Genomic DNA, 14,294 nt, shown 5'->3' with positions numbered 1-14,294 from the left:
ATCTCTGAGATCAATCTAGTGAACCTTCTCTGACTGCCTCCAATAACAGTATGTATTTTCTTAGATATATTGATGGTATTCCAAGTGTGGTCTATTAGTGCATTGTATATTTTCAGGAAGACTTCCCTAATTTTATACTTGATTCCCTTTGAAATAAAGGCCAACATTCCATTTCCCTTCCTGTGATCTGCTGAACTTGTATGCTAGCTTTTTAAATTTATGCATGAAGATTCCCAAGTGCCTCCATGCTGTAGTCTTTCTCCATTTAAATAATATTCGGCTCCTCTGTTCTTCCTGCTGAAGTTCATAACCTCACATTTCCCACGTTATATTCTGGTTGCCAAGATTTTTCCCACTTGCGTAATCTGTCTGAATCCCTCTGCGGACTCTTCAGCACATGCCTTTCCACCTATTTTGGTGTCATCTGCAAACCTGGCTACAGCACGTTCACTTCCTTCATCCAAATCATTAATATAAATTGTAAATAATTATGGCCCCAGCACTAATCTCTATGGCAGTCTACGAATTACAGGTTGCCATCCCGAAAATACATCTCTTATCCCAACTCTGATTCCTATTAGTCAGCCAAACCTCTGTCAATGTTAACTGCACTCTCAATCTGTCCTGTCACTTTCAACGATCACCTGACTCCAAACCCATAGCAATTAAGTTAACTCTTAACTAACCACTGAAATGACTAACAACCCCAGACCCACAGCCATTAAGTAAACTCTCAACTACCGTCTGAAATGACCAGCAACTTCAGATCCACAGCAATAGGTTAACTCTTAATTACCCTCTGAAATGACCAGAAAGCCACCCACTTCAAGAGTAATTAGGAAGTTTTTTTTGTGTCCACCTGTCAAAGCAATCAGAACCTCAGCGTTGGCAGTCAAACAATAGATGGCACTGAATGCCAGCCTGGCTGAGGTGCTCCAGCCTTGGAGTGGAGCTATGAAATCACAACCCTCAGAGTCAAGTGACCCAGGTGCCGCTGAGAAAACAGCCATTAGCCTCAGTGAAAAATGAACAGTATCGCAAATGGCGGAGATATGAACTGAAAACAGATAAAGCTTTGATGCTGCCTGACCTGCTGTTCTTTCAACCTTTCCTCTTTGAACTGCCCTACTCAACTGGATATGCCGATTTTGTCCATACAACAAAAGCTGGGGCAATGATCTTAAAGGAGTAGCTGAACACCACAATCAAGCTTCAGATTTTGAAAGAATTTGATTGTGGGAACCAGAACATCAATGATAGGTGCAGAAGAATGGGGGACAAAATGCATGCTCACAATAGAAGTTATACTGTTTGAACTCAGGCTGACAGGCTGTACATGACAAATAAATATGTTTAAATAGATATAATATTTTAATAAACATCGAGCTGATCTACAATGACTCAGCAATAGTATTAACCCTTTCCGTCTCCTCCTTCACACACACAATTCAATGAAACATTCAATCAAATTCTCATCATTTTTACAGGTTACCAGTGAACTTTAGTCCACAGGTTAAGCAATAACAAAGATCTGAGGCGTAATAGAGCTTAAAAGGTACAAAAGACATGAAACCCGCGTGTCCAGTCTGCACAGAACTCTATAAAACAATGCCGTCAACAGCGAGCGACACCATCAATAAAAAGACACTTTCTGCTGTAGATCTGTCATACTCAAAATGGCTCCTTAGGTGTCGTATTTTCTCTTTCTCTCTCTCTCTCGAGTTCAAACATTTGTGAGTTCTTATATCCCGATTACCAGTCTCCATGGCTGCGTTATCCAGGCAGTATACCATTGGATATTCAGCTCCTCTTCCGAACATTATATTCCAAATGAACCAGACCATCTTCTTCTTTTCCCTATTATCTTTGTTCCTTCTCTCTACGCTCCTTTTTGATGCTATACAGTGTTGTGCTTAGAATGCAAAGGTTACAGCTTATAATCTGCTTCGGAAGCTCTTTGAGAGTCTGCTGGTGTTCAGCTGGGACTGTCAGCTTGTCGCCAGATTGCAAGCTTCTGTGTCCAGGAAAAACAGTCTGACTTTACCTTGTAGGAAATTTAAATATGCGTGAAAAATGGTTCTCAGTGTTCTCGTGTTAAAAGTGGTCTGCAGCTCCCGTTCCCGATTTAGGATATCCTGCACAAAAGCAAAAGACGACTTGTTTGAGATGTAACGAAACCAACCAGCAAGAAAAGAAAGCACTATGTAGGTATGCACTGGGGGAGCCTCTTATCTCAATGAGCTAGGTTCAAAGCTGACCCATACTGAGACCTAGGGAAAAGACTACTCGGGGCTATCACTCTATCAGTGGGATAAACCTATCCCTCCCCTGAATATCAGCTAAATGTCCGCAGCAATTACACTTTGAGTAGTCTTAATCTAGCTCCTGTACACACAGACCCACAGTAAGAATCTGCCTTTCAAAACTTAGGAGGGCTAACGAAATGTCAGCCTTTATTGAAGGAGGATTTGTGTACAGGAGTAATAAAGTCTTCCATTGAATTGGTCAGACTGCACCTGTGAGCAGTTTTGGTCTCCTTGTCTCAGGAAAGATATTTTTGCTACAGAGGAAATGTGATGAAGTTTCACCAGACTTGTTCCCAAATCGACGGGGAGTGCCCTACAAAGAGTAATTGAGCAAACTCGGCCTGAGCTAGGGCGCTTGAAGGTTACAAGGAAGTCAGGAAAGACCTAAAAAAGCCAGGAGGGGACATGAGAAGTTGTTGGCGGATAGGATCAGGGTAAACCCTAAGGTTTTCCATAGGTATGTCAGGAATAAAAGAATGATGAGATTTAAGTTAGGGCCAATCAAGGATAGTAGTGGGAAGCTGTGTGTGGAGTCAGAGGGGATAGGGGAAGCACTAAAAAAAATTTTTTGGCAGTGTTCACTATAGAAAATGAAAATGTTGGCGAGGAAGATACAAAGATACTTGCATCTAGACTGGAAGAGATTGAGGTTCACAAGGAAGAGGTATTAGAAATACTGCAGAGTGTGAAAATAGACAATTCCTCTGGGCGGGATGGGATCTATCCTAGGATCCTCTGGGATGCAAGGGAAGAAATTGCCGAGCCTTTGGCATTGATCTTCAAATCATCGTTGTCTACAGGAATAGTGCCTGAGGACTGGAGGATACCAAATGTGGTTTCCTTGTTCAAAAAGGGTAGTAGAGACAACCCTGGTAATTACAGACCAGTGAGTCTCACTTCAGTTGTTGGTAAAGTGTTGGAAAAGATATTAAGAGATAGGATTTATAGCCGTCTAGAAAAGAATAATCTGGTCAGGGACATTCAGCACAGTTTTGTGAAGGGTAGGTTGTGCCTAATGAATCTTATTGAGTTTTTTGACAAAGTGACCAAACAGGTAGATGAGAGTAAACAGGTTGATGTGGTGTATATGGATTTCAGCAAGGCGTTCGATAAGGTTCCCCACAGTAGGCTATTAAACAAAATGCAGAGAAATAGGATTGTGGGAGGCATAGCAGTTTGGATCAGTAATTGGCTTGCTGAAAGAAAACAGAGGGTTGTAGTTGATGGAACATGTTCATCTTGGTGTCCAGTTACTAGTGGCGTACCGCAAGAGTCGGTGTTGGGTCCACTGCTGTTTGTCATTTTTATAAATGACCTGGATGAGGGCTTAGAAGGGTGGGTTAGTAAATTTGCGGACGGCACTAAGGTCGGTGGAGTTGTGGATAGTGACGAAGGATGTAGTAGGTTGCAGAGAGACATAGATAGGATGCAGGGCTGGGCTGAGAGGTGGCAAATGAAGTTTAATGTGGACAAGTGTGAGGTGATATACTTTGGATGGAGTAATCTGAATGTAAAGTACTGGGCTAATGGTAAGATTCTTGAGAGTGTAGATGAACAGAGAGATCTCAGTGTCCATGTACACAGATCCCTGAAAGTTGCCACCCAGATTGACAGGGTTGTTAAGAAGGCATACAGAGTTTTGGGCTTTATTAATAGAGGGATTGAATTCCAGAACCAGGAGGTTATGCTGCAGCTGTACAAAGGTACGGCCACACTTGGAGTGTTGTGTACAGTTCTGGTCACCGCATTATAAGAAGGAAGTAGAAACTTTGGAAAGGGTGCAGAGGAGATTTACTAGGATGTTGCCTGGTATGGAAGGAATGTCTTACGAAGAAAGCCTTGAGGCTGTTCTCTTTAGAGAGAAGAAGGTTGAGAGATGACTTAATAGACACGTACAAGATAATCAGAGGGTTAGATAAGGTGGACAGGGAGAGCCTTTTTCCAAGTATGGGGATGGCAAACACGAGGGGACAGAACTTTAAAGTGAGGGGAGATAGGTATAAGACAGATGTCAAGGTAGTTTCTTTACTCAGAGAGTAGTAAGGGTATGGAATGCTTTGCTTGCAACAGTAGTAGATTCGCCAAGTTTAAGTGCATTTAAGTTGTCATTGGACAGGCATATGGACGTACATGGAATAGTGTAGGTGGGATGGGCTTCAGATTAGGGTGGTGCAACATTGAGGGCCGAAGGGCCTGTACTGCGCTGTAATGTAATGTTCTATGTTCTAATGTTCTTGAAATCACAAGAGTTTCAAAGAATGAGAGGTGACTGCTCATGTGACCTATGAGAGATAGGTAGATTTTTACTTTAGATTGGCATATAGCAGGAGGAAAAGGCCATTTGAAGTGTTTGATCAGCCAAGATCATATTTAATAGCAGGGCAGGCTTGATGGGCTGAATGGCCTACATCTGTGTTCCTATATTCCTAAACAGTGATATTAAAGTGCCTGTGTTACATAGGGAATTATGGACTTAAGATTGGGAGTGGGGTGTTTGGCCCCTCTGACTCACTCTACCTTTCAACAAAATCATCTTGCCTCAAAGCCATTTTTGCGCACTATTCCCAAAATCCTTGACATCTTTAAATATCTATCAATCTAACGATCTCTCTCTTGCACATATTCAATAACTGAGCCTCCACAGCCCTCTGAGTTTGCCATTATCTGAGTGAAGACATTTCTTAGTGTGAAATGACCTGTCCCTTAATCTTTGAGTGTGTCTCCTGTTCTGGGCCCATCAGCCATGGGAAACATCCTTCCTGCATCTACTCTGTTGAGCCCTGTGAGGATGATAATCCAGTGGCTTGGACTAATGATACTGAGACATGAATTCAAACCTTACCTTGACAGCTTGGGCAATGTATGTTTAATAAATTAAATAAATCTGGAATAAAAAGCTAATATCAGTCACAGTGACTGAGGCTACTGGGATGCCGCGACTCTCCCCTGGCCTTTATGTGACTCCAGACCTACAGCAATGTGACTAACTGGAAACAGTCCTCTAATTTGGGAAAGTAAAACACTCAATTCAAGGGCAGATAGGAATAACAAACAAATGTCAGTGGTGCTCAAATCTTGTGGAAAAATTCCAATCTTGCCTGAAATATGCATTCACCTACTTCCTTCATCCTCACTGTTAGTGGCTGTGTCTTCAGACATTTTGGCTTAGACCTCTGGAATTCCCTGCCTGAATCTTCTACCTCTCCTTCCTCCTCTGTAACGTTCTTTCACTCTGTTCTATTATCTCCTTTGTTGCTCAGTGCCCATTCTTGAGCCATGTCAAGCATCTGAATGGAGTTATAACTGAAAATTGCCATTGTACATCTCAGTACTGTGACAATACCATGGCTTTAAGAGGTGTACTTAGTCCTTTTTTTAAAATGAAGAAAGATTGAGATGAGAGGTCAAGATCAGTGTGCTTCAAAGCTCATAAAGTAAACAGCTTGTAAGGCATTCGGATTTTTTGTTTCCTAAGGCTGGAACAATAGACGCAGCCTGAATAGGTGGAATCAAGCTCCTATAGAAACAGGGTTTTTAGTTTTTCAAATACACTTGTTGCTGGGATCTTGAAGCTGGGTTTAGAAGGTGCAGTACATCTCTCCCTGCTACTCTCTCTCTGAGTTTTCTCTTGATGTTTTTCCTACTGGACCAGAGAATTGCCTGTGAGACAATCTATTTTACTGAACTTTGCCTTTTGCCAAGGGTGTGTTTATGAGATGTTACTAAATTGGAATAGTTAATTAGTAGTAGTTAATATATCTATTATTTTGTTAAGCAGTGAGATAGAGTTACAGTTAAACCAATTCTTTTATTTTTTTTGTCTGAATTTAAATGTGGGGTAAAAATAAAATGTGGTATGCTTAACATCAAGAGGTCTGACCAATCGAATTGCATCTGGAACACAACACCTTACATTTACCTTTAAAATAAGAAAAAGTTAAGAGTCTAGACTATCTTCTCTATATATTTTGAGGTCCATAACTGTACTAACTTCTGAATCATTTACATCATGAGCAAACACATTTGTTCTCTATCTGTTCCAATCATTAACTCTACATTTCTCATCACTGTACTGACATACAGAAGAGGTTCACTGATTGCAAACTGTCCAATGAGGGTCCACTAAGCTGATCCTTGAAATTAGTTGCCAGTTGTATCTTTCCAACTATTCATAGAATCCATAGAATAGTGTGGAATCAGGCCCTTCAGCTCAACAAGTCCACACAGACCCTCCGAAGAGTAACCCACGCAGACCCATTCTCTTACCCTATATTCACCCCTGAACAAAGCACCTGATCTACACACCCTTGAACATGATGGGCAACTTAGCATGGCCAATTCAGCTGACCTGCACATCTTTGGATCATGGGAGGAAACCAGAGCACCCGGAGAAAACCCACACGGACATGGGAAGAATGTGCAAGCTCCACACAGACAGTCGCCCGAGGCCCTGTGCAAACCCAGGTCCCTGGCACTATGAGGCAGCATGGCTAACCACTGACCAGCTGTGCCACACCAACTATTATCTTGTCTGAGATCGATTAGCTCAAAGTAAACTGGCAATGATCACAAAGCCAGTCCTTAATGGGTGCCAGGGCCTCATTGAACCATCAGAAAAGGAGCTGACCATCCTGGACTAAAAAATGGGTGCAAACTTTATATTGAAACAGAGGGGCTACGAACTTCTTTCTCTGTTTTTGAGGATAAACATTGCAGTATAAATACTCAAAAATAAAAGAGCAGTGGTCACTGATAAACAGGATGTTTTTTTAAGTAACACTGACATGTACAGATGTGACCTTGAATAATAGAATCATACAGTACCTTTAACCCAATGAGTCTCCACCAACAAAGATACTCAAAAGCTATATTGAACACACTATCCAGCTCTTGGCCCATAACCTTGAATATTATGTCATTTCAACTACTCATCCACATTATTTTTAAAGGCTGTGAGGTTTCCCACCTCAAACACCCTCTCAGGCAATGTATTCCAGATTCCCATCATCCTCTGGGTGAAAAAATGTTTCCTCAAATCTCCTGTAAACCTCCTGTGTTTCATTTAAAAGTATGTCCCTTTATTGTTGACTCTTCAACTGAGGAGATTAGTTGCAAACCTGTGTAACAAACATGTTAGATTGTCTGTGTAAACCTCATTTTGTGGTTTTGTACATCTCACTTCTTGCATGAGTTCCACAATTTTGCCACTCAGATGTGCACCCAACAACAGAGATTACATTTTCACCTGTTAGATTTTGGGGTGGTGTATTTTTTCACTCAACAAGACTGTTAGCACATGGCATAAGCGGGGTTAAGCCTGTATAAGAGACAAACCCTCTTGCTTCCCTAAAACAATATCTTTTATGTTCCCCCCCCTTTCTGAAAGTTATTTTTCATGATGGGCTGACAGTTCTAAAAGCACTTACTCCACTTCGCCATTATTTTAAGATGTTGCTAAAGAATCGTTCTTTTTCTTCAGGTCCCTGTCCAAAGACAGTTCTGACCTACAATCAGAGTCAGAATCAGAGTCAGAGATGTACAGCACGGAAACAGACACTTCGGTCCAATTCGTCCATGCTGACCAGATATCCCAACCTAATCTAGTCACATTTGCCAACACTTGTCCCATATGCCTTGAAATCCTTCCTATTCATGTAGCTATCCTGGTGCCTTTTAAACGCTGTAATTGTACAAGCTTCCACTACCTCCTCTCATTTCGTTTGCTCCTCCACTACCAGCTTATTTCAAACAGGCACCACCCTCTGCGTGGTCCCTTTTAAATCTTTCCCCTCTCACCCTAAACCTATGCCCTCTAGTTCTGGACTCCCCCACCCCAGGGAAAAGACTTCCCTCAGCCTCCGACGCTCCAGGGAATATAGCCCCAACCTATTCAGCCTCTCCCTATAGCTCAAACCCTCCAATCCTGGCAACATCCTTGTAAATCTTTTCTGAACCCTTTCAAGTTTTACAACATCCTTCCGATAGGAGGGAGACCAGAATTGCACGCAATATTCCAACCGTGGCCTAACCAATGTTACAGCCGTAACATGACGTCCCAACTCCTGTACTCAATACTCAGACCAATAAAAAAATGCAATAAATGAAACTTCATAGCCAAATTTGCAGGCTTACAACTTTGCAATTTCTTATAAATATCCAGGTGGATAATTACAAGAATCTCATTCATAGTTCCCACTGCAACAAGCTTTCAATTCCAAACGTATTAATTAGATTTAAATCCCACCAGCTATTATGGCAGAATTTGAGCACTGGCCAGGTCTCTGGCTTACTAATGCAGTATCATTACCACGATGGCACCAGGTCCCTGACCTGAACACTGCAAACGCTGTAGATCCAGAACCCCAGTTATTGGATTCTGATGTATCTTCCTGTCCCAGGCCCTGTAGCATCACCTACTGAACTTTAAGCCCAAGATCTTCACTTTAGACTGGTTTTCTTCATCCTTTTGTTTACTTTATCTGCAATGATTAGCACCACGTTCATATCACTGGACGTGCCCAAGCACTTCACACGAAACATCGTAATCGTTGGCAGAGACAGTTGGTCTTACTGTTTGTATCCCACACACAATTATGTCCAATTCCTCCCTTAATGGAACTGTTTGAAGGGAAGGTGATCGGTGATCAGAACAATGCGTCGATCCTCACTGAATATGCTTAAGGGTTGTCTACCATCCTGCCAGGAACTAGTATTCTGTTTAACTTCTCAACCAAAATAGATCAATACCTTTTACAATTTGGTACCACACTGGAAACCTAAAACTCAAACCCCTTAATACTAGACTCTTACTAAATAGGATACGCCAGGGGCTTTTGGGTAGCCAAACTCTATTTCAACGAGCCACCACGCACTGCAGCACAGAGGAACTACGAAGGAAAACCACCTGTGCATCGTATTCAAAAAGAGCAGGTACCCAATGAACACAATCCGCCGATTTCTCAACAACAAACTCAAACAAACACAATGTGTCCAGAAACCCGAGCCACTCTCCCCTACATCAACGACATCTCGGAAATGGCTGCCAGACTACTCAGACTGTTGGCAACATGGTAGCCTGCAAACACACGAACACACTAAAATAGCAGCTAATGAACTTAAAAGACCCTATATAAACAACAAGCAAAACTGATGTCATCTACAAAATACCGTGCAAGAACTGTAACACTACATTGGACAAACAGGCAGAAAACTAACCACCAGGATACATGAACGTCAACTAGCCACAAAACAACATGACCCTCTCTCACTAGTATCCTTACATACAGATCAGGAAGGACACCACTTTAACTGGGACAACACATCCATCCTAGAACAAGCCAAACAGAGACATGCATGAGAATTCCTAGAAGCATGGCACTGCACTCCAACTGGAATTCTATCAGAAAAAAAGATGATTTGGACCCCATTTACCACCCTCTAAGGAAAAGAACAGGAAATGACATCACTAACCCAAGGGTACCTAAACACATAAATAGAAAGTGGGATGTAACACCAGGTAACACTGGAGGCTAACTGATGGTGTTACCTAGTATGGTGATGAAACTAGCCTCAGTACAAGCCTCACATGGCCATGTGGAGAGACACAGATAATGTAGCACATGAACAGGAAATTGATTGGTTCTGGAGAGTTGCATTTGCTAAATAAACAAACTGCACGAACTCACAAACATTTGATCCTGAGGGGAGGGTGCTACAGAAGGGGCCATGCTCTAAGTTGAGAAGGGGAGGAGGAGAAATAAAAAGAGACTGGTACGATTGAAAATACGTATTTTATATATATATATATATAATATAGTACTGGTGATAATATCATTCATATTTTTATGAATTAATAAAGTTTGAAACTGAAGATGGAAGTATGCTTGAGCTTTCCAACCTATACCCAGCATTCCAGCAATCCTTTGTCAGCAAGGCTAATCCTATACATGAAAGCTGCTCACCATCCAATAAATTGTTGGTTGTATCCCAAGGCTAATATCCTGTGGCCCCAGGCTTGGGGAATGAGTAAGCGACAGGAAGGGTTACGTGACAGAAAGCAGGAGTGAGGCTCATTATTTTTTATTTATTCCCCTATCTTTTCTCCAGTGTCAATATTTGAAGGTTGCTGCTGGGTTCAACTGCAGGCGTCAATGGGAAAAAACAAGCCCTTTATTGGAAAGGGATAAAGCAGGGTCACTGAAATAAACTGAAGAATGAACTAACACTTGGAATTGGCGGGGATGGGGATAGAGGTAGTAGGACGATGCTGTCAGAAAATCTTAAAACACCACCACTTAGCAGTTATGAATCACCCCTTCTGTAATGTTAAAGTCAGAATTCTTCAAAACTAAAGTATTCAGAATCATTGTCAATTTGTTTGGTTGAGACATAATGTTTTTGTTTGAAGAGTAAGTTGAAAACTTGGAGCAGTGACAGCCTAGCAATAGAAAGATTTAAATTACCTTTGGCATAAATGCGGTCACTAACTCTTCAGCTAACCAGCATGCCATGTCAACTATTCAGCTTAATCAGCTGTCTTGCTTGTGAGACCCACTAACTGTTCACACTCTGGTCATTCACCATACTACTCTTGATACTAATCTGGCCGTGTTGCATTAGCAACTCAGCAACCTCTTACATGCAGCATTTTATTTTTGCCAAATCTCTCTCCTTCTCTCCTCTGAAGGTGTGACTCTGACTATGGTCGTATCTCACATGACTGCTTACCCTCATTTATCTTGCCCAAGGGTCCATCTTTTCATGCATTCCTCGGAGATGGGCATTACTGGTGAGGCCAGAGTTTATTGCGCATCCTTAATTGCTCTTGAGAAGATCAAGGTGCACCATCCACTTGAACCATTGTGGTCCATGTGGTGCGGAGACCACCCCACAGTGTCGTCATGGAGGGACTTCCAGAATTTTGACCCAGCAACAATGAAGGAACAGTAAGCCAGTTGCAAATCAGGTTGGTGGGTAGCTTTGAGATCTTGCAGGTGGTGGAATTCCTGTACATTTGCTGCCCTTGTTTTTCTATACATTGTGTGCATCAGTCTCTTGGATGTTCCCTGGTTCCCTGCATGAACCTGTGCTTTGCGATTTTTAATGTGGCATACTACATGCTCCCATGCACTTCCTGTCAGAGGCATTTGGAAGGATTGCAGATTGACTTTTCTGGCCAAGATACGATGTGTCATCTGTGACTGTCAAATCCTGTGGCACTTGAAGCCGTACTTCTATCTCACAGTTAGGAGCACTACCTGCCATACCATAAGATTCCTCTAGGGTTTGGAAAGCCCTGTTGAAGAAGCCCTGTTAATTCCGCATGTGTGAACCTAGATGGTGAGTTCTAGCAAGCTAATGGATGCATGAGATCATTACAGCTGAGCCCTTTCTGTATTCATTTTCCAGAAATTGGCACTCTGCCAGGGTAGTTTTGCCGATGGCACAGCCACATTGGTAAATTTGTGTGTTGTATCATCCTACTGCTTTCTAACCCAGAAACCACGTGTTATTGCATTACCACAATTAAGCTAAGATCCACTACTTCTATACATATCTTTCAAACCATTAGACCATTTATCAGACTGGTCAAGGCATTGTCAAGGGAATTCATCCCTCACCAATCAGGGTCATACAGTCATACAACACAGAAACAGACCCTTCAGTCCAATATGTCTGTGCCAACCAGACCTGCCAATCTAACCTAGTCCCATTTGCCAGCATTTGGCCCATATCCCGCTAAACCCTTCCTATTCATGTACCCATCCATATGCCTTTTAAATGTTGTAATTGTACTAGCCTCCACCATTTCCTTTGGCAGCTCATTCCATACACGATTTCAAATTTTCTTTTCTGCTGAACTCCTTTCCCATTTCACACGGCCAACTCAGCCCTTATTCATGTTTAATTACCCTTACTTATGTTTCTCACTTTTGTTTCTAATCCATGTTTCTCACTCTCAAACTGAACACTAAATAGGCATGGGGCTTTCTCTTTTCTCCATTGTGTGGGGGGGTAAGTGCATTAAGTTATGACTAACAATTCCAACCTATCGGTGAGGTAACTCACATGATCACCTAGCAATCAGCTCACTTGAGAGCTGACAGGTGAGCAAGGAATGGGGCGCTCTATCACAGGCCTTGACATTGGCTAGTGTCTTCTGGTAATGCAGGTTGCTAATCTGAGGCCAACAGCTTTTGGATCCTAAAGTTCACTTGTCCACAAACCATTAGACATAGGCAAAGAAGTAGGCCATTTGGCCTATTGAGTCTGCTGCATCATACAGTGAGGTCATAGCTGATCTGATTGACTTCAGTAAGCAAGGTAGAGGACAACCTCCTGTCTACATCAATGGTGCTGAGGTGGAGATGATCTAAAGAGCCAAATTCTTAGTGGTGATGATCACCAACAATCTGTCCTGGTCCATCCACATTGACACTATGGTCAATAAAGCACAACAACACTTCTACTTCCTCAGGAGGCTAAATCAATTTGGCCTCATTCCTGATGAAGGGCTTATGCCTGCAATGTCGATTTTCTTGCCCCTCGGATGCTGCCTGACCAGCTGAGCTTTTCCAGCACCACCCTCTTCGACTCTGATCTCCAGCATCTGGGGTCCTCACTTTCTCCTAAATAAATTTGGCATGTCAATAAAGACTCTTATCAATTTTTATAGATGCACGATAGAAAACATTCTATCTGGATGCATCACTGCTGCTACTGTTGGAGAGACTGATTGGTTGCAGATGTGGTGCCAATCAAAAGGGCTGTTTTGTCATGGATGTACTCATTACAAGCTCATACTGTCTGTTTTTATACTATTTGCTAGTTTTCTTTGGTTTACTTTTTCTCTTGTTTATTTGTTTCTTATTCATCTTTTGCTGGGTATTAAACTTTTCCTAATAACTCAGATTTACCACTAATCTTTGTTACATTGTACTTTTTCTTTGAATTTGAACTTGTTTAGTCATGATTGGTTTATGCTTTGTGAAAGACTTCCTAGAATCCTTCTTTGTCACTGGGATATATCATTGTTGTGGGGGGTCAGCGGTTAGCACTGCTGCCTCACAGCACCAGGGATCCAGGTTTGATTCCAGCCTCAGGTGACTGTCTGTGTGGAGTTTGCACATTGTCCCCTTGTCTGCATGGATTTCCTCCGGGTGCTCTGGTTTCCTCCACAGTCCAAAGATGTGCAGGTTAGGTGAATTGGCCATGCTAAATTGCCCCATAGTATTAGGTGCATTAGTTAGGGGTAAATATAGGGTAGAGGAATGAGTCTGGTTGGGTTATTCTTCAGAGGGTTGGTGTGGACTTGTTGGGCTGTTTCCATACTGTGGGGAATCTAATCTAACTATTTTCTTAAATGTCTGCATTGTTATGCAACTATCTTTTCTGCTAAATTCCTTTGACCAGTCCTCCGGCCCACTTTGCCCTCATCCCTATGTCATTACCCTTATTTAAGTTTAGCACAGCTGTTTGCGATCCGAGTTGCTCGCTCTCATGTTACGTCCACTAACCCCTAGGGAATCTTTTACTCGGAGATCAATGATTAAACTTGCCTTATTATACATTACCACACCCAAAAAGGACTGATCTCTTAGAGGCAGACATCACAGGTTGTCTTGGTATCATCAGGCCAGGAAAATTTCCATTACCAATCAATACCTGAAGCATTCGCATCTTGCTTTGTGTCAGTGGACACAATATGAGGGCAACATTGGCTCATAGGTGATGGCCTCCATTGCTAAAAATCTCACTTTTCCCCGGGAAGGGATTTATACTATCCTGTGCATTGTAGCAGGCAGGAGCTAATTGTCTTGATTACAGGTCGGGGAAGGATGAAAACTACAAAGAGGGAAGATGGATACTAGTAAAGATTACCATCAACCCCATCCCTCAGTGTACCCCACCTGCCCACTTCACAATAAAGAGTGCCAAAACCCCACCTTCAATTCTCTGATTTGTCTCATAAATTAATTTGCACCACTT

At 42.1% G+C, this 14,294-nt stretch overlaps 1 protein-coding gene across 1 annotated transcript in view; it reads right to left on the bottom strand.

Moving 5' to 3' along the window:
* Window positions 1–1,578: 1,578 nt before the first annotated feature.
* Window positions 1,579–14,294, bottom strand: part of epoa (erythropoietin a) — a 57,664-nt gene continuing 44,948 nt past the window's right edge. Inside the window, exon 5 of the mRNA XM_060854681.1 lies at window positions 1,579–2,135. Within this exon, the coding sequence (XP_060710664.1) occupies window positions 1,989–2,135 (147 nt within the window). The 3' untranslated portion in view covers window positions 1,579–1,988. The remainder of the gene's footprint in view (window positions 2,136–14,294) is intronic.

This window comes from Hemiscyllium ocellatum, chromosome 44 (assembly GCF_020745735.1).
Source record: "Hemiscyllium ocellatum isolate sHemOce1 chromosome 44, sHemOce1.pat.X.cur, whole genome shotgun sequence".
Classification (NCBI taxonomy): Eukaryota; Metazoa; Chordata; class Chondrichthyes; order Orectolobiformes; family Hemiscylliidae; genus Hemiscyllium; species Hemiscyllium ocellatum.
Note: the sequence above shows the minus strand (reverse complement) of the source record. Positions and strands in the feature narration are given on the sequence as shown.